At 41.6% G+C, this 20,077-nt stretch overlaps 1 protein-coding gene and 1 non-coding gene across 3 annotated transcripts in view; one reads left to right on the forward strand and one right to left on the reverse strand.

Moving 5' to 3' along the window:
• The window catches only part of LOC133653485 (oocyte zinc finger protein XlCOF6.1-like), a 46,120-nt gene extending 33,882 nt beyond the window's left edge, over positions 1-12,238 (forward strand). Inside the window, exons 1-2 of one of the 2 annotated variants that reach the window (XM_062052802.1) lie at positions 1,809-2,141; positions 9,689-12,238. In XM_062052802.1, the coding sequence (XP_061908786.1) occupies positions 9,739-11,052 (1,314 nt within the window). In that variant the 5' untranslated portion in view covers positions 1,809-2,141; positions 9,689-9,738 and the 3' untranslated portion in view covers positions 11,053-12,238. Of the gene's footprint in view, positions 1-1,808; positions 2,142-9,688 lie in introns of those variants that run through there. The other variant, XM_062052801.1, reaches the window with a different exon arrangement.
• A 4,601-nt stretch (positions 12,239-16,839) lies between these two features.
• trnas-gcu (transfer RNA serine (anticodon GCU)) lies at positions 16,840-16,921 on the reverse strand. Its single transcript has one exon. It is a non-coding gene; the product is annotated as a tRNA-Ser (tRNA).
• Between the last annotated feature and the right edge of the window lie 3,156 nt (positions 16,922-20,077).

Below are 20,077 nucleotides of genomic sequence, written 5' to 3' on the forward strand. Positions count from 1 at the left end.
GAAGACTCTGAGGGACGCAGTGCTGAAGGCGTGTCACGGGGGCACGGGCTCAGGGCATTTTGGCAGCACAAAGACGCTCCGTCGGTTGCGCCAAGGGTTCTACTGGGGTCAGCACCGGCGGGACGTGGAGGACTTCTGTCGGCGCTGTGATGAGTGCGCAGCCTACAAGGGACCTCAGGGCTGGTCACACGCACCGCTTCAGCAGCAAGGGGTTGGAGCACCCATGGAGAGAGTAGCTGTGGACATTATGGGCCCTTTTCCCGTAACAGACAGAGGAAACAAGTATGTGCTTTGCGCGATGGATTATTTTACTAAGTGGCCGGAGGCGTACGCACTGCCGAACCAAGAAGCGGAGACAGTGGCTGATGCCTTACTGGAGGGCATGTTCAGTCGCTTTGGAACGGCAGATATCCTCCACAGCGACCAGGGCAGGAATTTTGAATCCAGGGTTTTTGCTGCCCTGTGTGAAAGACTGGACATGCAAAAGACACGCACGACTCCCTTGCATCCGCAAAGTGATGGACTAGTGGAGCGGTTTAACCGCACCATGCAGCAGCAGCTAGCCATCCTCACCGCCAACCATCAGCATGACTGGGACCGGCATATTCCACTAGTGCTGATGGCATACCGTTCCGCAGTTCAAAGTTCCACAAGCTGCACCCCTGCCCTACTGATGTTGGGTCGGGAGATCCGGACACCTGCTGAGTTGGCGTTTGGGAGACCACCAGGCAGTACCGAGGATCGGCCGGGACTGGAGTATGCTCGGAAGTTGCAGGATCGGATGGAAGCGGCACAGTCCTTCGCACGAGACCAGTTGGGGAAGGCTGGTTTGAGGCAAAAGAGGAACCATGACGTGCGGAGCAAGGGCCGGGACTTTACGCCTGACGAGCTGGTCTGGGTGTACACACCCAAAAGGAAAAAAGGACGTTTCCCCAAGTTGGGCAGTCATTGGGACGGTCCGTGTAGGGTGCTTGAGAGGGTGGGGGAAGTAGTCTATAGAGTTGCAGTGCCCCCTAAGGGCCGAAAAGTTGTCCTGCATAGAGACCGTTTGGCACCCTACAGGGGCAGAGAAGTTCCTCAGTTTGAGACGGCGCTTGCCTCACCAGATGGCAATGGACAGTTAGTGGATCAAGGTTCCCCATATTCCACCATTGTCGTCCCTGTTCAGCCGCTAGCGCCACGTGTTGATGGACCTGAGTCAGAACAGGGCCGGCCACAAAGACAGAGGCGTAGACCGCAGAGGTTCAGGGATTTTCTTGTTGACCCCTCGGGGCGAGGGGCTTCATAAAGGGGGAGGCAGTGTAATATCAGTGATATTTGCATTAGTGTACTGTGTCTTTAAGGGTTTGGGGAACGCGCATGCGCGGGTGAGTTGGTGGAGAACTTGAGTGTGGGTGAGCGTGAGTTGTGGCTAACAGCAGCTCTTGTATGTGTGTGCGTTACTTTTTTGAACTACAACGAGTTACCGCTTGTTAATAAAGCGATTGAGCAGCGCATCCTCGTCTGTGTGACTCCTTCTCCACTGCGGGGCATTACAATACTATTACTGAGGAGGAGAGACACAAACATTGCACCCTCCCTTAGAGGAGTGAGCTAGCGAGCAAAGAAGCTACATGCTAAGTAGCAGCAAGCTAAACAGGAGAGCAAGCTATCGTAGCACAGTACTATTTCTACATTTACACGCACACACAACGTCTACGTGACACTCATAAAACAGACACAGGACTTACAGACAATGTTTTCAAGGCACTTCGTGGGAAGAAATAACAAACAGGAGCGCTGAAACACGTAAATACGTCTCGGGTGTAAACTATTGAGCGTCTGACTGAAAGGTACGTGTTCCGTGCGCATGCGCAGAGCGACCGTGTTTTCCAGCGTCGTAAAACGCAACATAGCATTGCGGTCTTTAAGTCTGCATTATTCTTTAATTTTTATATTTGTACTTAGTCGTCCATCGTATGACAAACTAAACCGCATTAGTTATTCGTGTCAGGATTAACTCAACTCGTCACAGTGAACTTTGAAGCGTCTCTTCTCAGGCTTAGCTTGCTAGCTAGTGGAGCTTGCTAGTTAGCTTAGCTTGTTAGCTGCTCACAAAGAGACGCGGAAGTGATCAACACATCGCTAAGCTGAGATCAAGTGTGAGTATAAAGTGTTGTGATTGTGTGAACATGTGTAAAGTAGCAACGATAAGAGTGTTGGTGAATCAGCGACGAACTGGCTGTTGAAGAAATATTGGTACTGTTAGAAATGTGTTTATTTGTAGTGTCACTGCTTTATTCTTATTTGCGCACTTGCAACACTGCGCAACATTTGTGCGCATGCTGTGGGAACACTGCAGTCAGGACGGTCACCGCTTTATGCATGCATGCACACAACACATTACAAAACGAATATATTATATAATAAGAACAACAGCATTTGTTTCACACATGGCAACGGACCATTTACACATTTGTCGACTGGTGTGCACGTAGTCACCTGCACTTGAACAGCAGTAAAACAAAAGCTGGTGATTGACTTCCGGTGGTCAGCTCCAGGGATAGAAATATTGGACTCAAAGAAATACCTCGGTGTTCACCTCAATAATAAACTGGACTGGACTCACAATTTAAACGCTGTGTACTAGAAGGGTCAAAGGGGTCCTTTGGGGTGTGCGGGTCACTGCCGCACATTGTTTTACCACACTATGGTGGCTTCTGTGGTGTTCTATGTCGTCTTTTGCTGGGGTGGGGGCAGCCCGCTCAGAGACAGGAATAGAAAGTACCAGTAGAGAGGAAAAACAAGTTGCCTCTGCATTGAAGCTTTTATCATATACAAACCCCGTTTCCATATGAGTTGGGAAATTGTGTTAGATGTAAATATAAACGGAATACAATGATTTGCAAATCCTTTTCGACCCATATTCAATTGATTGCACTACAAAGACAAGATATTTGATGTTCAGACTCATAAACTTTATTTTTTGCAAATAATAATTAATTTAGAATTTCATGGCTGCAACACGTGCAGTTGGGAAAGGGCGTGTTCACCATTGTGTTACATGGCCTTTCCTTTTAACAACACTCAGTAAACGTTTGGGAACTGAGGAGACACATTTTTTAAGCTTCTCAGGTGGAATTCTTTCCCATTCTTGCTTGATGTACAGCTTAAGTTGTTCAACAGTCCGGGGGTCTCCGTTGTGGTATTTTAGGCTTCAAAATGCGCCACACATTTTCAATGGGAGACAGGTCTGGACTACAGGCAGGCCAGTCTAGTACCCGCACTCTTTTACTATGAAGCCACGTTGATGTAACACGTGGCTTGGCATTGTCTTGCTGAAATAAGCAGGGGCGTCCATGGTAACGTTGCTTGGATGGCAACATATGTTGCTCCAAAACCTGTATGTACCTTTCAGCATTAATGGCGCCTTCACAGATGTGTAAGTTACCCATGTCTTGGGCACTAATACACCCCCATAACATCACAGATGCTGGCTTTTCAACTTTGCGCCTATAACAATCCGGATGGTTCTTTTCCTCTTTGGTCCGGAGGACACAACGTCCACAGTTTCCAAAAACAATTTGAAATGTGGATTCGTCAGACCACAGAACACTTTTCCACTTTGTATCAGTACATCTTAGATGAGCTCAGGCCCAGCGAAGCCGACGGCGTTTCTGGGTGTTGTTGATAAACGGTTTTTCGCCTTGCATAGGAGAGTTTTAACTTGCACTTACAGATGTAGCGACCAACTGTAGTTACTGACAGTGGGTTTCTGAAGTGTTCCTGAGCCCATGTGGTGATATCCTTTACACACTGATGTCGCTTGTTGAAGCAGTACAGCCTGAGGGATCGAAGGTCACGGGCTTAGCTGCTTACGTGCAGTGATTTCTTCAGATTCTCTGAACCCTTTGATGATATTACGGACCGTAGATGGTGAAATCCCTAAATTCCTTGCAATAGCTGGTTGAAAAAGGTTTTTCTTAAACTGTTCAACAATTTGCTCACGCATTTGTTGACAAAGTGGTGACCCTCGCCCCATCCTTGTTTGTGAATGACTGAGCATTTCATGTAATCTACTTTTATACCCAATCATGGCACCCACCTGTTCCCAATTTGCCTGTTCACCTGTGGGATGTTCCAAATAAGTGTTTGATGAGCATTCCTCAACGTTATCAGTATTTATTGCCACCTTTCCCAACTTCTTTGTCACGTTTTGCTGGCATCAAATTCTAAAGTTAATGATTATTTGCAAAAAAAAAAAAGTTTATCAGTTTGAACATCAAATATGTTGTCTTAATAACATATTCAACTGAATATGGGTTGAAAATGATTTGCAAATCATTGTATTCCGTTTATATTTACTTCTAACACAATTTCCCAACTCATATGGAAATGGGGTTTGTACTTTGTGGATTGTAAATACAATTGGATATGGTTTAATGGATACAAAAATATGTGTTAGCATGTTGCGGCCATGTTAGCTAATATGTTAGCATGTTGTTGCTATGTTACCTCATGTGTTGGCATGTTGTTGCAATGTTAGCTAATTTTTTAAATCTTTCATCTATACATACAGTATTAGTGTGCAATATGTAGTATTTATTAAAATGTTTTGTTCTTTATCTTTAAATTATATTACTGTAAGTAGCATCTTGCACTGCAACAATTTTTTTTCCCATTGTGGGATACATAATTTTATCCTATATTAAACAAAGAAAAAATTACTTAATTGGTTTTGCATGATCTGCGATGAGGTGGCGACTTGTCCAGGGTGTACCCCGCTTTCTGCCCGAATGCAGCTGAGATAGGTTCCAGCGCCCCCCGCAACCCCGAAGGGAATAAGCGGTAGAAAATGGATGGATGGATGGGTTTTGCATGATTGCTATGGGTCATTTTATTTGTATCAATGTATCCTTTTCTTGTTACATGATGTATTTTTGGCGTCTCTGGGACAGCCGTGATTGATGGTCAGAAAAGCCAACATTTCATTCGGTCTGTGTGGAAGTGTTTTACAAAGTTTGACAAATACAAACATTTATGTATTACTCTTAAACCGCTATAACTAACATATGTTAGCCTTTGGTGGTGGTCTTGTATATTTTGCTTTTAAAAATGCCATTTTCATTTTCAAGATCATATTAATCACAGTTATAATCAGACAACAACACAAGTTAAAAGTGTCTCAATAACAATGAAATATTTTATATTATTGTCTCTGATTTAAATTAAAGGCCTACTGAAACCCACTACTACCGACCACGCAGTCTGATAGTTTATATATCAATGATGAAATCTTAACATTATAACACATGCCAATACGGCCGGGTTAACTTATAAAGTGACATTTTAAATTTGCCGCTAAACTTCCGGTTCGAAACGCCTCTGAGGATGACGTATGCGCGTGACGTAGCCCGACGAACACGGGTATGCCTTCCACATTGAAGCCAATATGAAAAAGCTCTGTTTTCATTTCATAATTCCACAGTATTCTGGACATCTGTGTTCGTGAATCTGTTTCAATCATGTTCATTGCATTATGGAGAAGGAAGCCAAGCAAGCAAAGAAGAAAGTTGTCGGTGCGAAATGGACGTATTTTTCGAACGTAGTCAGCCACAACAGTACACAGCCGGCGCTTCTTTGTTTACATTCCCGAAAGATGCAGTCAAGATGGAAGAACTCGGATAACAGAGACTCTAACCAGGAGGACTTTTGATTTGGATACACAGACGCCTGTAGAGAACTGGGACAACACAGACTCTTACCAGGATTACTTTGATTTGGATGACAAAGACGCAGACGTGCTACTGTGAGTATGCAGCTTTGGCTTTTTTTTTGCGTATGTACGTAACTTTTTTAAAATATATAAGCTTTATGAACCTTGGGTTAGGTGAACGGTCTTTTGGGCTGAGTGATTGTGTGTGTTGATCATGTGTTTGAATTGTATTGGCGTGTTCTATGGAGCTAGGAGCTAGCAGAGGAGCTAGGAGCTAGCATAACACGTACCGTACCGTAAGTGCGCGTCACGTACGTAACTTTTTAAAAATATATAAGCTTTATGAACCTTGGGTTAGGTGAACGGTCTTTTGGGCTGAGTGATTGTGTGTGTTGATCGGGTGTTTGAATTGTATTGGCGTGTTCTATGGAGCTAGGAGCTAGCAGAGGAGCTAGGAGCTAGCATAACAAACACGCAGGTGTTATTATGCAGGATTAATTTGTGGCATATTAAATATAAGCCTGGTTGTGTTGTGGCTAATAGAGTATATATATGTCTTGTGTTTATTTACTGTTGTAGTCATTCCCAGCTGAATATCAGGTACCGTGAGTATGCAGCCTTGGCTGCTAAACATTCGATAACTTGACCGTATGTGCGCGTCACGTACGTAACTTTTTAAAAATATATAAGCTTTATGAACCTTGGGTTAGGTAAACGGTCTTTTGGGCTGAGTGATTGTGTGTGTTGATCAGGTGTTTGAATTGTATTGGCGTGTTCTATGGAGCTAGGAGCTAGCAGAGGAGCTAGGAGCTAGCATAACAAACACGCAGGTGTTTTTATGCAGGATTAATTTGTGGCATATTAAATATAAGCCTGGTTGTGTTGTGGCTAATAGAGTATATATATGTCTTGTGTTTATTTACTGTTGTAGTCATTCCCAGCTGAATATCAGGTCACCCCCGGCTCTCACAGCATCTTCCCTATCTGAATAGCTTCAACTCCCCACTAGTCCTTCACTTGCACTTTACTCATCCACAAATCTTTCATCCTCGCTCAAATTAATGGGGAAATTGTCGCTTTCTCGGTCCGAATCTCTCTCACTTCATGCGGCCATCATTGTAAACAATAGGGAACTTTGCGTATATGTTCAACTGACTACGTCACGCTACTTCCGGTAGGTGCAAGCCTTTTTTTTATCAGATACCAAAAGTTGCAATCTTTATCGTCGTTGTTCTATACTAAATCCTTTCAGCAAAAATATGGCAATATCGCGAAATGATCAAGTATGACACATAGAATAGATCTGCTATCCCCGTTTAAATAAAAAAAATTCATTTCAGTAGGCCTTTAAAGTCTTAAAAGTTTTCCGGTGTCCAGGGACTTATTTCCTGAGTTTGTAAACAATAACAGAACCGACAAAAGATTTTGTGCTAATAAAAAAATAAATCTAATCACTGTAGTATCGAGCATAAACTGATTCTATACTTGCTATCAATTTCTTTATCGAAGCTCCCATCTTTTTTTTTTACACTCAAGAGCTCTCGTGTCCGGTTGAAGGTCCTGATTAAAACAAAAAAACGTTTTTTGAGGTAAACAAAAACCAGTCAAATAGCATCAATAACAACAAAACAAGACCAAGGCTATATAGCTTCCCCAGAAAGTAACATACTCCTATTAGTTTTACTCTGTTTTTATTCCATTGTGTATACAAAAAAGTTTATGTCAGAATCCTGCTGTTTATAGTTTATAGAGCATACATCATGTCTTGTATTTAAAGTGTTTTCTTTGAGAATTCTGTCACTTATTAGACGGTTTAAGTTTTTATTTGATCATATCCTTAAAAAATATTGACTTGTTTCAGCTTCTATATCTTTATGTGTATTCTTATTCGTTCTGAGGGTCCACATTTTCTCACATTCTCCCTTCACTATTATTCTTATTTTGAGAACCGGCGTCCTCTGCAGTGGATGTTTGTTTTTGCTCTATTTCTTTTGTCAGTTACACATTTCTGAAGAAAATATTCCTGGTATGCAAAATACAAGTGTCCTTTATAGTGAACGTTAAAATGTCAACACAAGGATCTGCTAATGTGTGTACATGGTCCAAATTCCTCTGTACAACAGGAGCACTCTAGTTTTTTTAAGAAGTTACTGCAAAAATGTTTGTCCCCCAAGTTTTGAACTGAACACGGGGACCCGTGTGGTGTCATTCCAGGGCCCAATTTGGCCCCCAGCTGCCAGTAGAGTAGCCCTGCTGTAAACAGTAGGGTTGTCCAATAAAGATGCTATACAATATGAAGGATATTATTTTCGGCCCACGATAGAGCTTTTAAGACTATCATAGTAATAATAAATGTTGATGACAGATTGTAGCTGTTGGCAAATCTTAAAGCGACAAGCGAACACATGCGTCCTCAACGTTCTGTAGCATTCTATCGAGCGAGCTAACGTCCCTCCACAGTGCAAAGCCTCTTCTAAGACCGCAATCCTCGCCTCCATGGCGACAAATTAACTAAGTTTCTTACAGAGTAAGCTAGAGTTCTTGAATGTGAACAAAGCTGGATCGATATAAATATGGACAATAACAAAAAGTATGTTATCAGTATAGATATCAGATTAGATTGATGTTTTTTTATATTTTCAAAAATGTTTTGTCTTTTTTGTTTATAAACTAATGAAATAAGACCATGGACACAGGAAGAATTTAAGAGCCAAAACCAAATGATTTGGCAGGAAATTAGTTAAATATTTAATTATTATTGTTACAATGCCATCCTGTGTTTTTGTCTGATTATAATTGTCATCAAAAATGTAATCATTCAGTGATTTTGAAAATATTAAGTATTTGTTACGGTACAGGGAGAAGAAGACGGCACAGAATGCTGGGACGTAGTTTTAGCTCATTTTTTTTCTATTAAAAGTATGGGGTGTGAAACTAACCCAAATGTGTGTGGTGTGCGACTATGTGTAGTGATTAGCTGTTGAGTGTAACGGGTAGTGTTGAGCGAGGTGCAGAAATCCAAGGAGGGCAAGGCAAACTCGGAGGTCCGTGGGCAGGCGTGAGGTCAAGGGCAGGGGCGAGGTGTCAAAGTCCGTTTCCAGGCTGGAGGTCGAGATCCAAGAGGCAGCCAGGGAACCAGAGGGAATACGGGGAGACAAAACACACCGCTCGTGATGCAGGAATGGAGGAATACTGCTGGAAGACGACAGGACACGAGATAAATGAACACGGAGGGGGAGAAATACAGAGAAAGCTATTTGGCTTACTGTACTGGAACAGGTAACTACGTTCTGGCCCGGAACGCAGGTTTGCACTGGCTTGAGAAGCCCAGGAAGCTCATCAGCGACATGTGTGTAAAGTTGATTGATTGGCGATTGAATGCAGCCGCTTGCTGCATCGGGAGTGGCGCACGCTTGACGGTTGGAGGTGTGGAGCGCACAGATGAATGTGCATTGGAGTGCGCCCGGGCCGTGACAGTATCAGTATCAACATTAGTATGAGCGATACTGCCCCTGTAACTACTTGGTGGTGGATCCATACCCACATTTTTAGTATTACCCACAAATAATGCAAATGATCAAACAGAAGAAAAAGTGTTTAGTACATTTTAAATGAAGTGTAGATAGAACTATAAAGGAGCAAGTAGATTAATAATAGTTTTGAGAAAATAATAATGGAAATGAGGTAATATCTTACTGCATAATTCAGCAACTAAATTGGGAGCCTTGTAGCTCATCATAAAATGGTTCCATTAGTAATTTTATTTTAAATCATTTATTGCAACATACAATACTTTGTAAAAAGTCCACCTTTTCACAGTCTTTAACCGTAAATAATGTTGTGAAAAGCAGCGTGTTTGTCCACCACATAAATTTCAAGACAGTTCATACAATGACTTGGTTTTCTTAAGTACTGTAAATGTACCAAATGCATTGTGTGACTGAGCAGAGCTGGACGATTCTAAAACATGTTTGTCTTTTTGTGTCCTGCAAGGCGTCTGAGAGGAACATCTTCTCCCTGAGCAACAAAAGTGGAGCTTCAGGATGGTGCAGGAGGAGCCACAGCCTTTCCACATTGAAGAGGAAGACGAGATGCCACAGACCCTGCAAATTAAAAAGGAAGAGGAAGACCAACTGACCCTCCCTTTGCAGGTGGAAGAGGAGTTCCCATTGAACCTCAATTTTAAAGAGGAAGAGGAGTACTCACTGACACCCTATTTTAAAGTGAAAGAAGGGGACCCACTCACCTCACATTTTAAAGAGGAAGAAGGGAAACACAGCATCAGTCAGGAGGGAGAGCATCTTGAAGGACTGGAGAAGGTTGATGTCACCAAGATGCCATTGACTGGTGTGATTGTGAAGAGTGAAGAGGATGAGGTCAAAAGTGAAAGTGAGGAGAAGAGAGAGGCGGAGCCTCCAAGCAGCAGCTCAACTCAACACATGACAACAGAAGCTGATGGAGACCACTGTGGAGGATCACAAGCAGACAAGATCTTAGCTCCACTATCAGATAGTGACGACACAACATCTCACTCTCCTGACACTGATGATGAAGACTCTGAAGATGATAAGACATGTCACACTGACAACACACACTTTACATGTTCTCACTGTGACAAAACGTTTAAACACCATTGGGATCTGAAAGTACACATGAGAATACACACTGGAGAAAAACCGTTTTCCTGCTCAAAATGTGGTAAAGGTTTTGTACAAAGTGGTAATCTGAAAGTACACATGAGAACACACACTGGGGAAAAACGTTTTTCCTGCACAGAATGTGGTAAAGATTTTGTACTAAGATACAATTTGAAAGTACACATGAGAACACACACTGGAGAAAAACCATTAATGTGCTCAATTTGTGGTCAAAGATTCACCGACAAGGCACGTTTGATAAGACACACAAGAATACACACTTGTGAAACACCTTTTATCTGTTCAGAATGTGGCAAAGGTTTTATGCAAAGTCTCTATTTGAAAGCACACATGAGAATACACACTGGAGAAAAACCTTTGTCATGTTCAGTCTGTCATAAAGGTTTTATACAATGTGGTGAGTTGAAAAGACACATGAGAACACACACTGGTGAAAAACCTTATATATGTTCAGTATGTTGTAAAAGTTTTTTACAACATAATGGTTTGAAAAGACACATGAGAACACACACTGGTGAAAAACCTTATATATGTTCAGTATGTTGTAAAAGTTTTATACAAAGTCAGCATTTGAAAGAACACATGAGAACACACACTGGAGAGAAAGTGTTGAGTTGCAGTGTGTGTGGTGAAAGATTTTCTTCTAAGTACCAGTGTAAGAAACACAAGTGTGCTGGAGAGAACAGCAGCAGCAAATGAAGATGCAGAATTTGAAATAAACTGTCAAAACTTTTGACTTTCTAACAACATCAGCACATATAACATGTGTGACATCATTGTTGTGTGTGAAACACAATCTTGTTAATATTCTTCTAAAATTTTTAGATTAGTGCTTTTTCCAGTCAAGTACATGTTTTAATATACCACATTGTGTACTTTTATTTAAAAATGAACATAACACTGACTGAAAAGGTGAGAATAAACAGGACAAAACATGTTACAAATACATTTTATGTGTATATACACTACCGTTCAAAAGTTTGGGGTCACATTGAAATGTCCTTATTTTTTAAGGAAAAGCACTGTACTTTTCAATGAAGATAACTTTAAACTAGTCTTAACTTTAAAGAAATACACTCTATACATTACTAATGTGGTAAATGACTATTCTAGCTGCAAATGTCTGGTTTTTGGTGCAATATCTACATAAGTGTATAGAGGCCCATTTCCAGCAACTATCACTCCAGTGTTCTAATGGTACAATGTGTTTGCTCATTGGCTCAGAAGGCTAATTGATGATTAGAAAACCCTTGTGTAATCATGTTCACACATCTGAAAACAGTTTAGCTTGTTACAGAAGCTACAAAACTGACCTTCCTTTGAGCAGATTGAGTTTCTGGAGCATCACATTTGTGGGGTCAATTAAACGCTCAAAATGGCCAGAAAAAGAGAACTTTCATCTGAAACTCGACAGTCTATTCTTGTTCTTAGAAATGAAGGCTATTCCACAAAATTGTTTGGGTGACCCCAAACTTTTGAACGGTAGTGTAGATATTCAGAAACCATTTTTATTTTTGTTTGTAATTGTTAATGTTATAGATGAACTCTTTTATATGATATACATACTTGTTTTACATTTGTTCATACATTTGCTTTTGAGTACACATACTTTCCTCTTAGTTCATATTTACTGGTTCACGTCTGAAACAACTTCTGGACCACTTCTGGAAGCATATTATAATTTACTTTATACATAATTTGATCAGTTGTGTTTTATGCAAGATCATTTACTTTTAAAATGTGTGACTTTATGAATTATTTTTTGGGTCTCGATAATCCATTCTATTAATTATCTTTATTACTCTCTTTTGTAATATGAACATTGTTTTATATGTAAGTCCCCTTAATGCAATTTGTAGATTAGAGAAGATGGCAACATTATATGTGGAAGGTTATGAAGGATAGTTTTGTTTTGATAATCTACGTTTCTGAATAAAATTACACATGACAATTATTGTTTCTAAAAGTTTTTCATGATTTTTTCCACTTTCTTAGAATACCTAAAACAATATCAATTTCAGAAAACATGGGAAAGTTTGGAATGTTAGGGAAAAGTCAATAACGTACATCATCACACAGAGTTTACTGTACATCCATCCATTTTCTACCACTTGTACCTTTCATTTTATATGTAAAGCCTTTAATCACAAACTTGTCCGCCAAAGGGTTTTGCGTTTTGGAGAAACTCCTTCTGTCAGAGTGTAGAGAAGAACCCAAGGATGTGGACGGATGCTGAGTAAAACAGTTTTACTGCATAAATCTACACACAAAAACAATCCAAACAGAAGGTAACAAAAACGCAACGGTGCGAAAAAGACAAGACAAAACGTGCACCGTGGAAAAAAGAACAAAAGCTACCATATACAAACATAAACTCAACTTGGGTTGGAGTTGCAAGACGTAGACGTGCAAACTACAAAACAACACCAAGTCGAATGGCACTGGGAATGGCCAAGGTAGCAAAATCAATCAATCAATCAATGTTTATTTATATAGCCCTAAATCACAAGTGTCTCAAAGGGCTGTACAAAATACTCAAAGCATAGAATAGACAGGCGTGGAGAGCCGAGAAGTGGAATCGCCAAGTGCCATCCAGCTGTCAAGGTGCTGCTTAAGTAGCACCAGGGTCAATTGGAAGCAGCTGTGCATGTCCCACAACTCCGCCCACAAGGGCAACACAGGAACTCTAGGGGGAAGGAGAAATCTAAGAACAAGGTCAACTGCACAAAAAGAGGCAAACTCACAATACAAACCGCAAGGTGGCAGCAGGCGATGACAATTTCCCTCAAAGTAATTTGGAACGGGAACTGAGGACCGGATGAGGTAGAGGGCAGACGTGCGAGAGGAGGGCTCCGGCCAAACTTTTCATTTACTCTTTAAAGTCTAACTACTTCACGGTGTTTTTTCCTGGCTGACGCACCCTTTTTTTTGTGCGAGATAGTGTGGTATTGCGACGTGATGAGCAGCTCGAAGACAAAACCGGCAACAGCAATAACTCGAGCGGCGAGCGTCTCGGCTAAGCTAGCTAACATGGCGGCCGCCGCAGCAGCTTCAGGGTCGGAAGACAAGAGAGCCGAATTCGAGGGTCAATCTGACCTAGTCACCAAGAACGACATAGAGCAGGGGTCACCAACGCGGTGCCCGCGGGCACCAGGTAGCCCGTAAGGACCAGATGAGTAGCCCGCTGGCCTGTTCTAAAAATAGCTCAAATAGCAGCACTTACCAGTGAGCTGCCTCTATTTTTAAAATTGTATTAATTTACTAGCAAGCTAGTCTTTGCTTTGCTCGACATTTTTAATTCTAAGAGAGACAAAACTCAAATAGAATTTGAAAATCCAAGAAAATATTTTAAAGACTTGGTCTTCACTAACTGACAAAGAAACAGATAACAGATTTGGTGTCCAGTTCAAAGTGTGACATGATTTATTTAAAAATTTGAGAGTTGACTTTTATATTTTACATGAGTTATTTGTACAAACATGGTGCAAAGTAATTCATGATTTGTTAAAAAATGTTAGTGGCTAGCTAGTTAAAATGGGATATTGAGATTTCACAAGACTGTCTTGGCCCTGCGATGAGATGGCGACTTGTCCAGGGTGTACCCCGCCTTCCGCCCGATTGTAGCTGAGATAGGCTCCAGCGCCCCCCGCGACCCCGAAGGGAATAAGCGGTAGAAAATGGATGGATGGATGTCTTAGAAGTGATCATTTGAAAATGTTCAATTTGAAAAATGTGCACTTAGAGAAAATATAAAAAAAAAAGTGTTGCATATTGATATTTATCTGTTTCTATATATATTTATTGTGAGAAATCATTAAGATGATCAGTGTTTCCACAATGATAAATATCATTAATTATTAATAATAACATAGAGTTAAAGGTAAATTGAGCAAATTGGCTATTTCTGTCAATTTATTTAAGTGTGTATCAAACTGGTAGCCCTTCGCATTAATCAGTACCCAAGTAGTAGCTCTTGGTTTCAAAAAGGTTGGTGACCCCTGACATATAGTCTCTCCTCAATAAACAGCGCGATAGCTTCAAGGCTGATATGGCTTTTTTGATTCAACAGTCGACTGAGTCCCTGACGCAGTCAGTCGATTTATTAGGACAACAGATGATGTCATTTAACAGCCGGCTGACTAGAACCGAAGTTACAGTGGGTGAAAATTTTGAAAAACTCACCGAGATGGAAGCCGCTGTGAAGTCTCTACAGTCCCAAACTACGGTGCTCCTGGAACGAGTGGACAACCTCGACAACCGTTCCCGCCGCTCTAACTTGAGGATTATCAACATCCCAGAGGGAAGCGAGAAGGAGCAAGATCCGACCAAATTTGCGTCTGACTTGCTAATGGGGATAGCGGGTCCTGATGTCTTCAGCAGCCCACCGGAGATAGAGAGAGCTCACCGCTCCCTCGGTCCCAGACCACTGGATGCTGGCACCGGAAAACCGCGGACTTTCATCGTTAAATTCCTCCGTTTCCAGGAGAAAGAAAAAGTTCTCAGATGGGCCAGACAACATAATCGAGCTGAGAGTTTACCCGGACATCAGCCCTGCTTTGGCCAAGAAACGAGCTGCTTTCAACCCCGTCAAAAATGCGCTCTACCTGAAAGGAATGAAATTCCGCTTGCCGCCCGTCTCCAGGTATCCTTCAGAAATGAAAACTTGTACTTTGATTCTCCACAAAAAGCCCAGGACTTCTACGACGAGCGCATCGCTCCCACAGGTTAGTGGAAGATGACTTTGTATGGAAGACGTTTCAGGCCAAAAGTATGTTGAAGAGGACATTAACGGGTGCGTCAGAAAAACAATGGACATTGTTTATCCAGGCTTGCAGGCAACTAATCATCCTGCTGTGCTGTGATACAGGAGCCCTATCTGCTCGGTGATATTAGTTCATAGATTAATGTCATAGGGAAGTAACAGAGTTTATGGAGTCCCGCTGCTAGTTCTAGTTCTTAGGACAAGCTTAGGGTGTTTTAGGAGTGTATATTTGTTTTTTGTTTCCATGGGTTTTTTTGGGGGGGTTTTATGTGTTAGGTCCTACAAATGTGTCTTTTCTTTTAGTCTTGTCTGTATGTTAATACCACTTCCTTCTACAAGGCATTGTGTCATCCCACCATATTTTTTATAAATGTAATTATGGCTAATACAAACAAAAAAGGGTTATCTTGCTTGAGATTTGTTTCTTGGAACGTTAAAGGGATCAATGGCCCAGTTAAAAGAGGTAGAGTATTTTCTCATTTAAAACACCTTAAAACTGAAATTGCTTTCCTACAAGAGACTCATTTGACCACTTAGGATCACCATAGATTAAAGGCCTCATGGGTTGGACAATCTTTTCACTCGAATTTTAGTAGCAAAGCAAGGGGCACAGCTATTTAATACACAAAAGAATCCAGTTTAGCCCAACAAATGTCATAACTGACCATCAAGGTCGTTTTGTAATAGTTTTGGGTTCTCTTAATAATATGTCTGTTGTCCTTGCTAACCTTTATGCACCCAATTGGGATGATGAAGCATTTATTAGGAACGTGTTTTCATTTTTGCCAGACCTCAGTTCCCATCGTTAAACTCACAATACAAACCGCAAGGTGGCAGCAGGCGGTGACAACTTCCCTCAAATTAATTTGGAAAAAATTGGACTGAGGATTACAGATACATCATCACAAATAAAGTTAAATAACTACACATCAAAATCATTCAAAATGTTTACCCTTGTGACCCACTTCAATCTAAATTCATCCAGGATGTTTCTCCAAAATGCTCCATTGGAGAATGCTGTCAAACTGTTATGTCTACTAGGAGAATTCCATATTGACATATCCAGAGTCATGTCATGTAAACCAAATATTTTTTGTTTAATTTTGTCATTGTATATATATATATATATGTATATATGTATGTATATATATATATATATATATATATATATATATATATATATATATATATATATATATATATATATATATATATATATATATATATATATATATATATATATATATATATATATATATATATATATATATATATAAACAACAAATTAGCAGAGCAACACTTTAAACTCTCTGCCACCTCATCTTATCATTTGTGTTTCCATTTGGATTCCACATCCTGTAAGTGGGGTCTTCCTCACAGAAAATGGGAAGGCCAAACCTTGAAAGAAGTGGAATTAGCTCAAATGGTAGAGCGCTCCCTTTGCATGTGAGAGGTAGCGGGTGCGATACCTGCATACTCCAATTTTTTTTATTGTCAACAAAGGATTTCCTTCAAGTAAAAATACGTAAATGAGCATACTTTTTTCTGTTAAAGCTGAGAAGTAATTTTCAGGTAACATGAAGGTAAGGTATCGCCAGCTCAGCTCTAGAAAGTCGTTGACACATGACAGTGTGATACGCTGTAACCACAGTCAAACATTGTTATTCTGATCTACGCGTTCACAACCTTTCGTCAGTTGAGGCCAACTAAAGAGAACAACACCTCGATGAGGATGGGATTCGAACCCACGTGTGTAGAACACAATGGATTAGCAGTCCATCGCCTTAACCACTCGGCCACCTCATCTTAGTTTATTTATGTCAAAACTTGCTGAGAGGGTCCAAATAATAGTTTTTATAATCAAGGTCTGCATATCAGCATGTAACCACATGGACAAATAGAAGAATTAAGATATTTTAATCAATCAATCAATCAATGTTTATTTATATAGCCCTAAATCACAAGTGTCTCAAAGGGCTGTACAAGCCACAACGACATCCTCGGTACAGAGCCCACATACGGGCAAGTAAAACTCACCCCAGTGGGACGTCAATGTGAATGACTATGAGAAACCTTGGAGAGGACCGCATATGTGGGTAACCCCCCCTCTAGGGGAGACCGAAAGCAATGGATGTCGAGTGGGTCTGACATAATATTGTGAAAGTCCAGTCCACAGTGGATCCAACACATCAGCGAAAGTCCAGTCCATAGTGGGGCCAGCAGGAACCATCCCGAGCAGAGACGGGTCAGCAGCGTAGAGATGTCCCCAACCGATGCACAGGCTAGCGGTCCACCCCGGGTCCCGACTCTGGACAACCAGCACTTCATCCGTGGCCACCGGACCTGTGCAACTCCCCCTCCATAAGGGAGAGGGAAGCAGAGGAGAAAAGAAAAGAAAAGAAACGGCAGATCAACTGGTCTAAAAAGGGAGTCTATTTAAAGGCTAGAGTATACAAATGAGTTTTAAGATGGGACTTACATGCTTCTACTGAGGTAGCATCTCTAACTTTTACCGGGAGGGCATTCCATAGTATTGGAGCCCGAATAGAAAATGCTCTATAGCCCGCAGACTTTTTTTGGGCTCTGGGAATCACTAATAAGCCGGAGTTCTTTGAACGCAGATTTCTTGTTGGGACATATGATACAATACAATCGGCAAGATAGGCAGGGGCTTGACTGTGTAGTATTTTATACGTAAGTAGTAAAACCTTAAAGTCACATCTTAAGTGCACAGGAAGCCAGTGCAAGTGAGCCAGTATAGGCGTAATATGATCAAACTTTCTTGTTTTTGTCAAAAGTCTAGCAGCCGCATTTTGTACCAACTGTAATCTTTTAATACTAGACATAGGGAGGCCCGAAAATAATACGTTACAGTAATCGAGACGAGATGTAACGAACGCATGAATAATGATCTCAGCGTCGCTTGTGGACAAAATGGAACGAATTTTAGCGATATTACGGAGATGAAAGAAGGCCGTTTTAGTAACACTCTTAATGTGTGACTCAAACGAGAGAGTTGGGTCGAAGATAATACCCAGATTCTTTACCGAGTCGCCTTGTGTAATTGTTTGGTTGTCAAATGTTAAGGTGGTATTATTAAATAGATGTCGGTGTTGAGCAGGACCGATAATCAGCATTTCCGTTTTCTTAGCGTTGAGTTGCAAAAAGTTAGTGGACATCCATTGTTTAATTTCATTAAGACACGCCTCCAGCTGACTACAATCCGGCGTGTTGGTCAGCTTTAGGGGCATGTAGAGTTGGGTGTCATCAGCATAATATAAGATATTTATACCTCTATTTCTTACATTATTGGATAATCTGATTAATCCAGGTGTCTGATCATTGTGACTACTCAGACACACCTAGATTCATCAGTTTATCCAATGATGTAAAACAGGAAATAAAGGAGCAGCCTTAAGTTCAGGAAGTACTGGAGCTGTGCATAGAGCCCATTGCTAGTACCACTACATCCCCAAGGAGGGTGAGTGTAACATGGGTCTAGCTGTGTGTGTGTGTTTGTGTGGCACACAGTTTTGCATACATTCATTTGATAAAGAAAAATGTTCACCCACCTGACTGGCTGCAGCAGTCCCGGTCGACATAGATGATAGATGACCTCAGGTTCAGCTTGGCCCGCATTCCTGTAGCGAGTAACGATGCCTTGGCACAACTCTTCCAACCCTGCACCTTCACCCGTTGTCAGAACAGCGTTCAGAACCTGGCCAAACTCGTTGCCGATGTTTGTCATCCATGCAGCACTGTCCCCATTCCCACCAGTCAGCTTCGTGGTGATCTGTAAAACAAACACTACATTCAAACACAAACTGAAGTCATTACCCCACTAAGAAGTAAACCAATTTCCTGTTTTGTTGTTATTGTACATGTTCTATTTTATATATTTTTTTACTGTTGAAACCCTCACCTTCTTTGTTGAATCCATCTTAAGAATTCTACCATAGGTAGAAGTGATCACTCCCTTCGTCTCATCCAGATGGCTGAGGATGTCAATCAATCAATGTTTACTTATATAGCCCTACATCACGAGTGTCTCAAAGGGCTGCACAAGACACAACGACATCCTCGGCTCAGATCCCACATCAGGGCAAGAAAAAACTCAACCCAATGGGATAACAATGAGAAACCTTGGAGGGGACCTTAAATCCAATCAATTGAAGAATATTTAAGTGGACATTTCAGTGTGCTGTGGTGTGGCAGAGCTAGCTGAAGAAGGGAGCAGAGATGGTGTTGGCTTTGGTGGTGGTAGTGTTGGCCTTTGTGGTAATGGTGTTGGTTTCCACGATAATGGCTCCATGAATACTGAATAGTGAACCAGTTGGATGTGGTTCAAAAGACCAACAGTACCCTGCACCTTGGCACCACAGGTGTCACACATCTCCTCTGTATGGTGGTCAGAGAGGTTTTCAAAGAAATATTCTCCCTCTACAAGCTTGTTGCACTTGTAGCACTGCACTCCCTGTCCTGCCACTGATGCTCCATATGTCCCGGCAAGAAATCTGCGTTCAAAGAACTCCGGCTTATTAGTGATTCCCAGAGCCCAAAAAAAGTCTGCGGGCTATAGAGCGCTTTCTATTCGGGCTCCAGTACTCTGGAATGCCCTCCCAGTAACAGTTAGAGATGCTACCTCAGTAGAAGCATTTAAGTCCCATCTTAAAACTCATTTGTATACTCTAGCCTTTAAATAGACCCCCTTTTTAGACCAGTTGATCTGCCGTTTCTTTTCTTCTCTCCTCTGCTCCCCTCTCCCTTGGGGAGGGGGAGTTGCACAGGTCCGGTGGCCATAGATGAAGTGCTGGCTGTCCAGAGTCGGGACCTCGGGTGGACCGCTAGCCTGTGCATCGGTTGGGGACATCTCTGCGCTGCTGACCCGTCTCCGCTCAGGACGGTTTCCTGCTGGCCCCACTATGGACTGGACTCTCGCTGATGTGTTGGATCCACTGTGGA

Source organism: Entelurus aequoreus, linkage group LG07, assembly GCF_033978785.1.
Source record: "Entelurus aequoreus isolate RoL-2023_Sb linkage group LG07, RoL_Eaeq_v1.1, whole genome shotgun sequence".
Lineage (NCBI taxonomy): Eukaryota > Metazoa > Chordata > Actinopteri > Syngnathiformes > Syngnathidae > Entelurus > Entelurus aequoreus.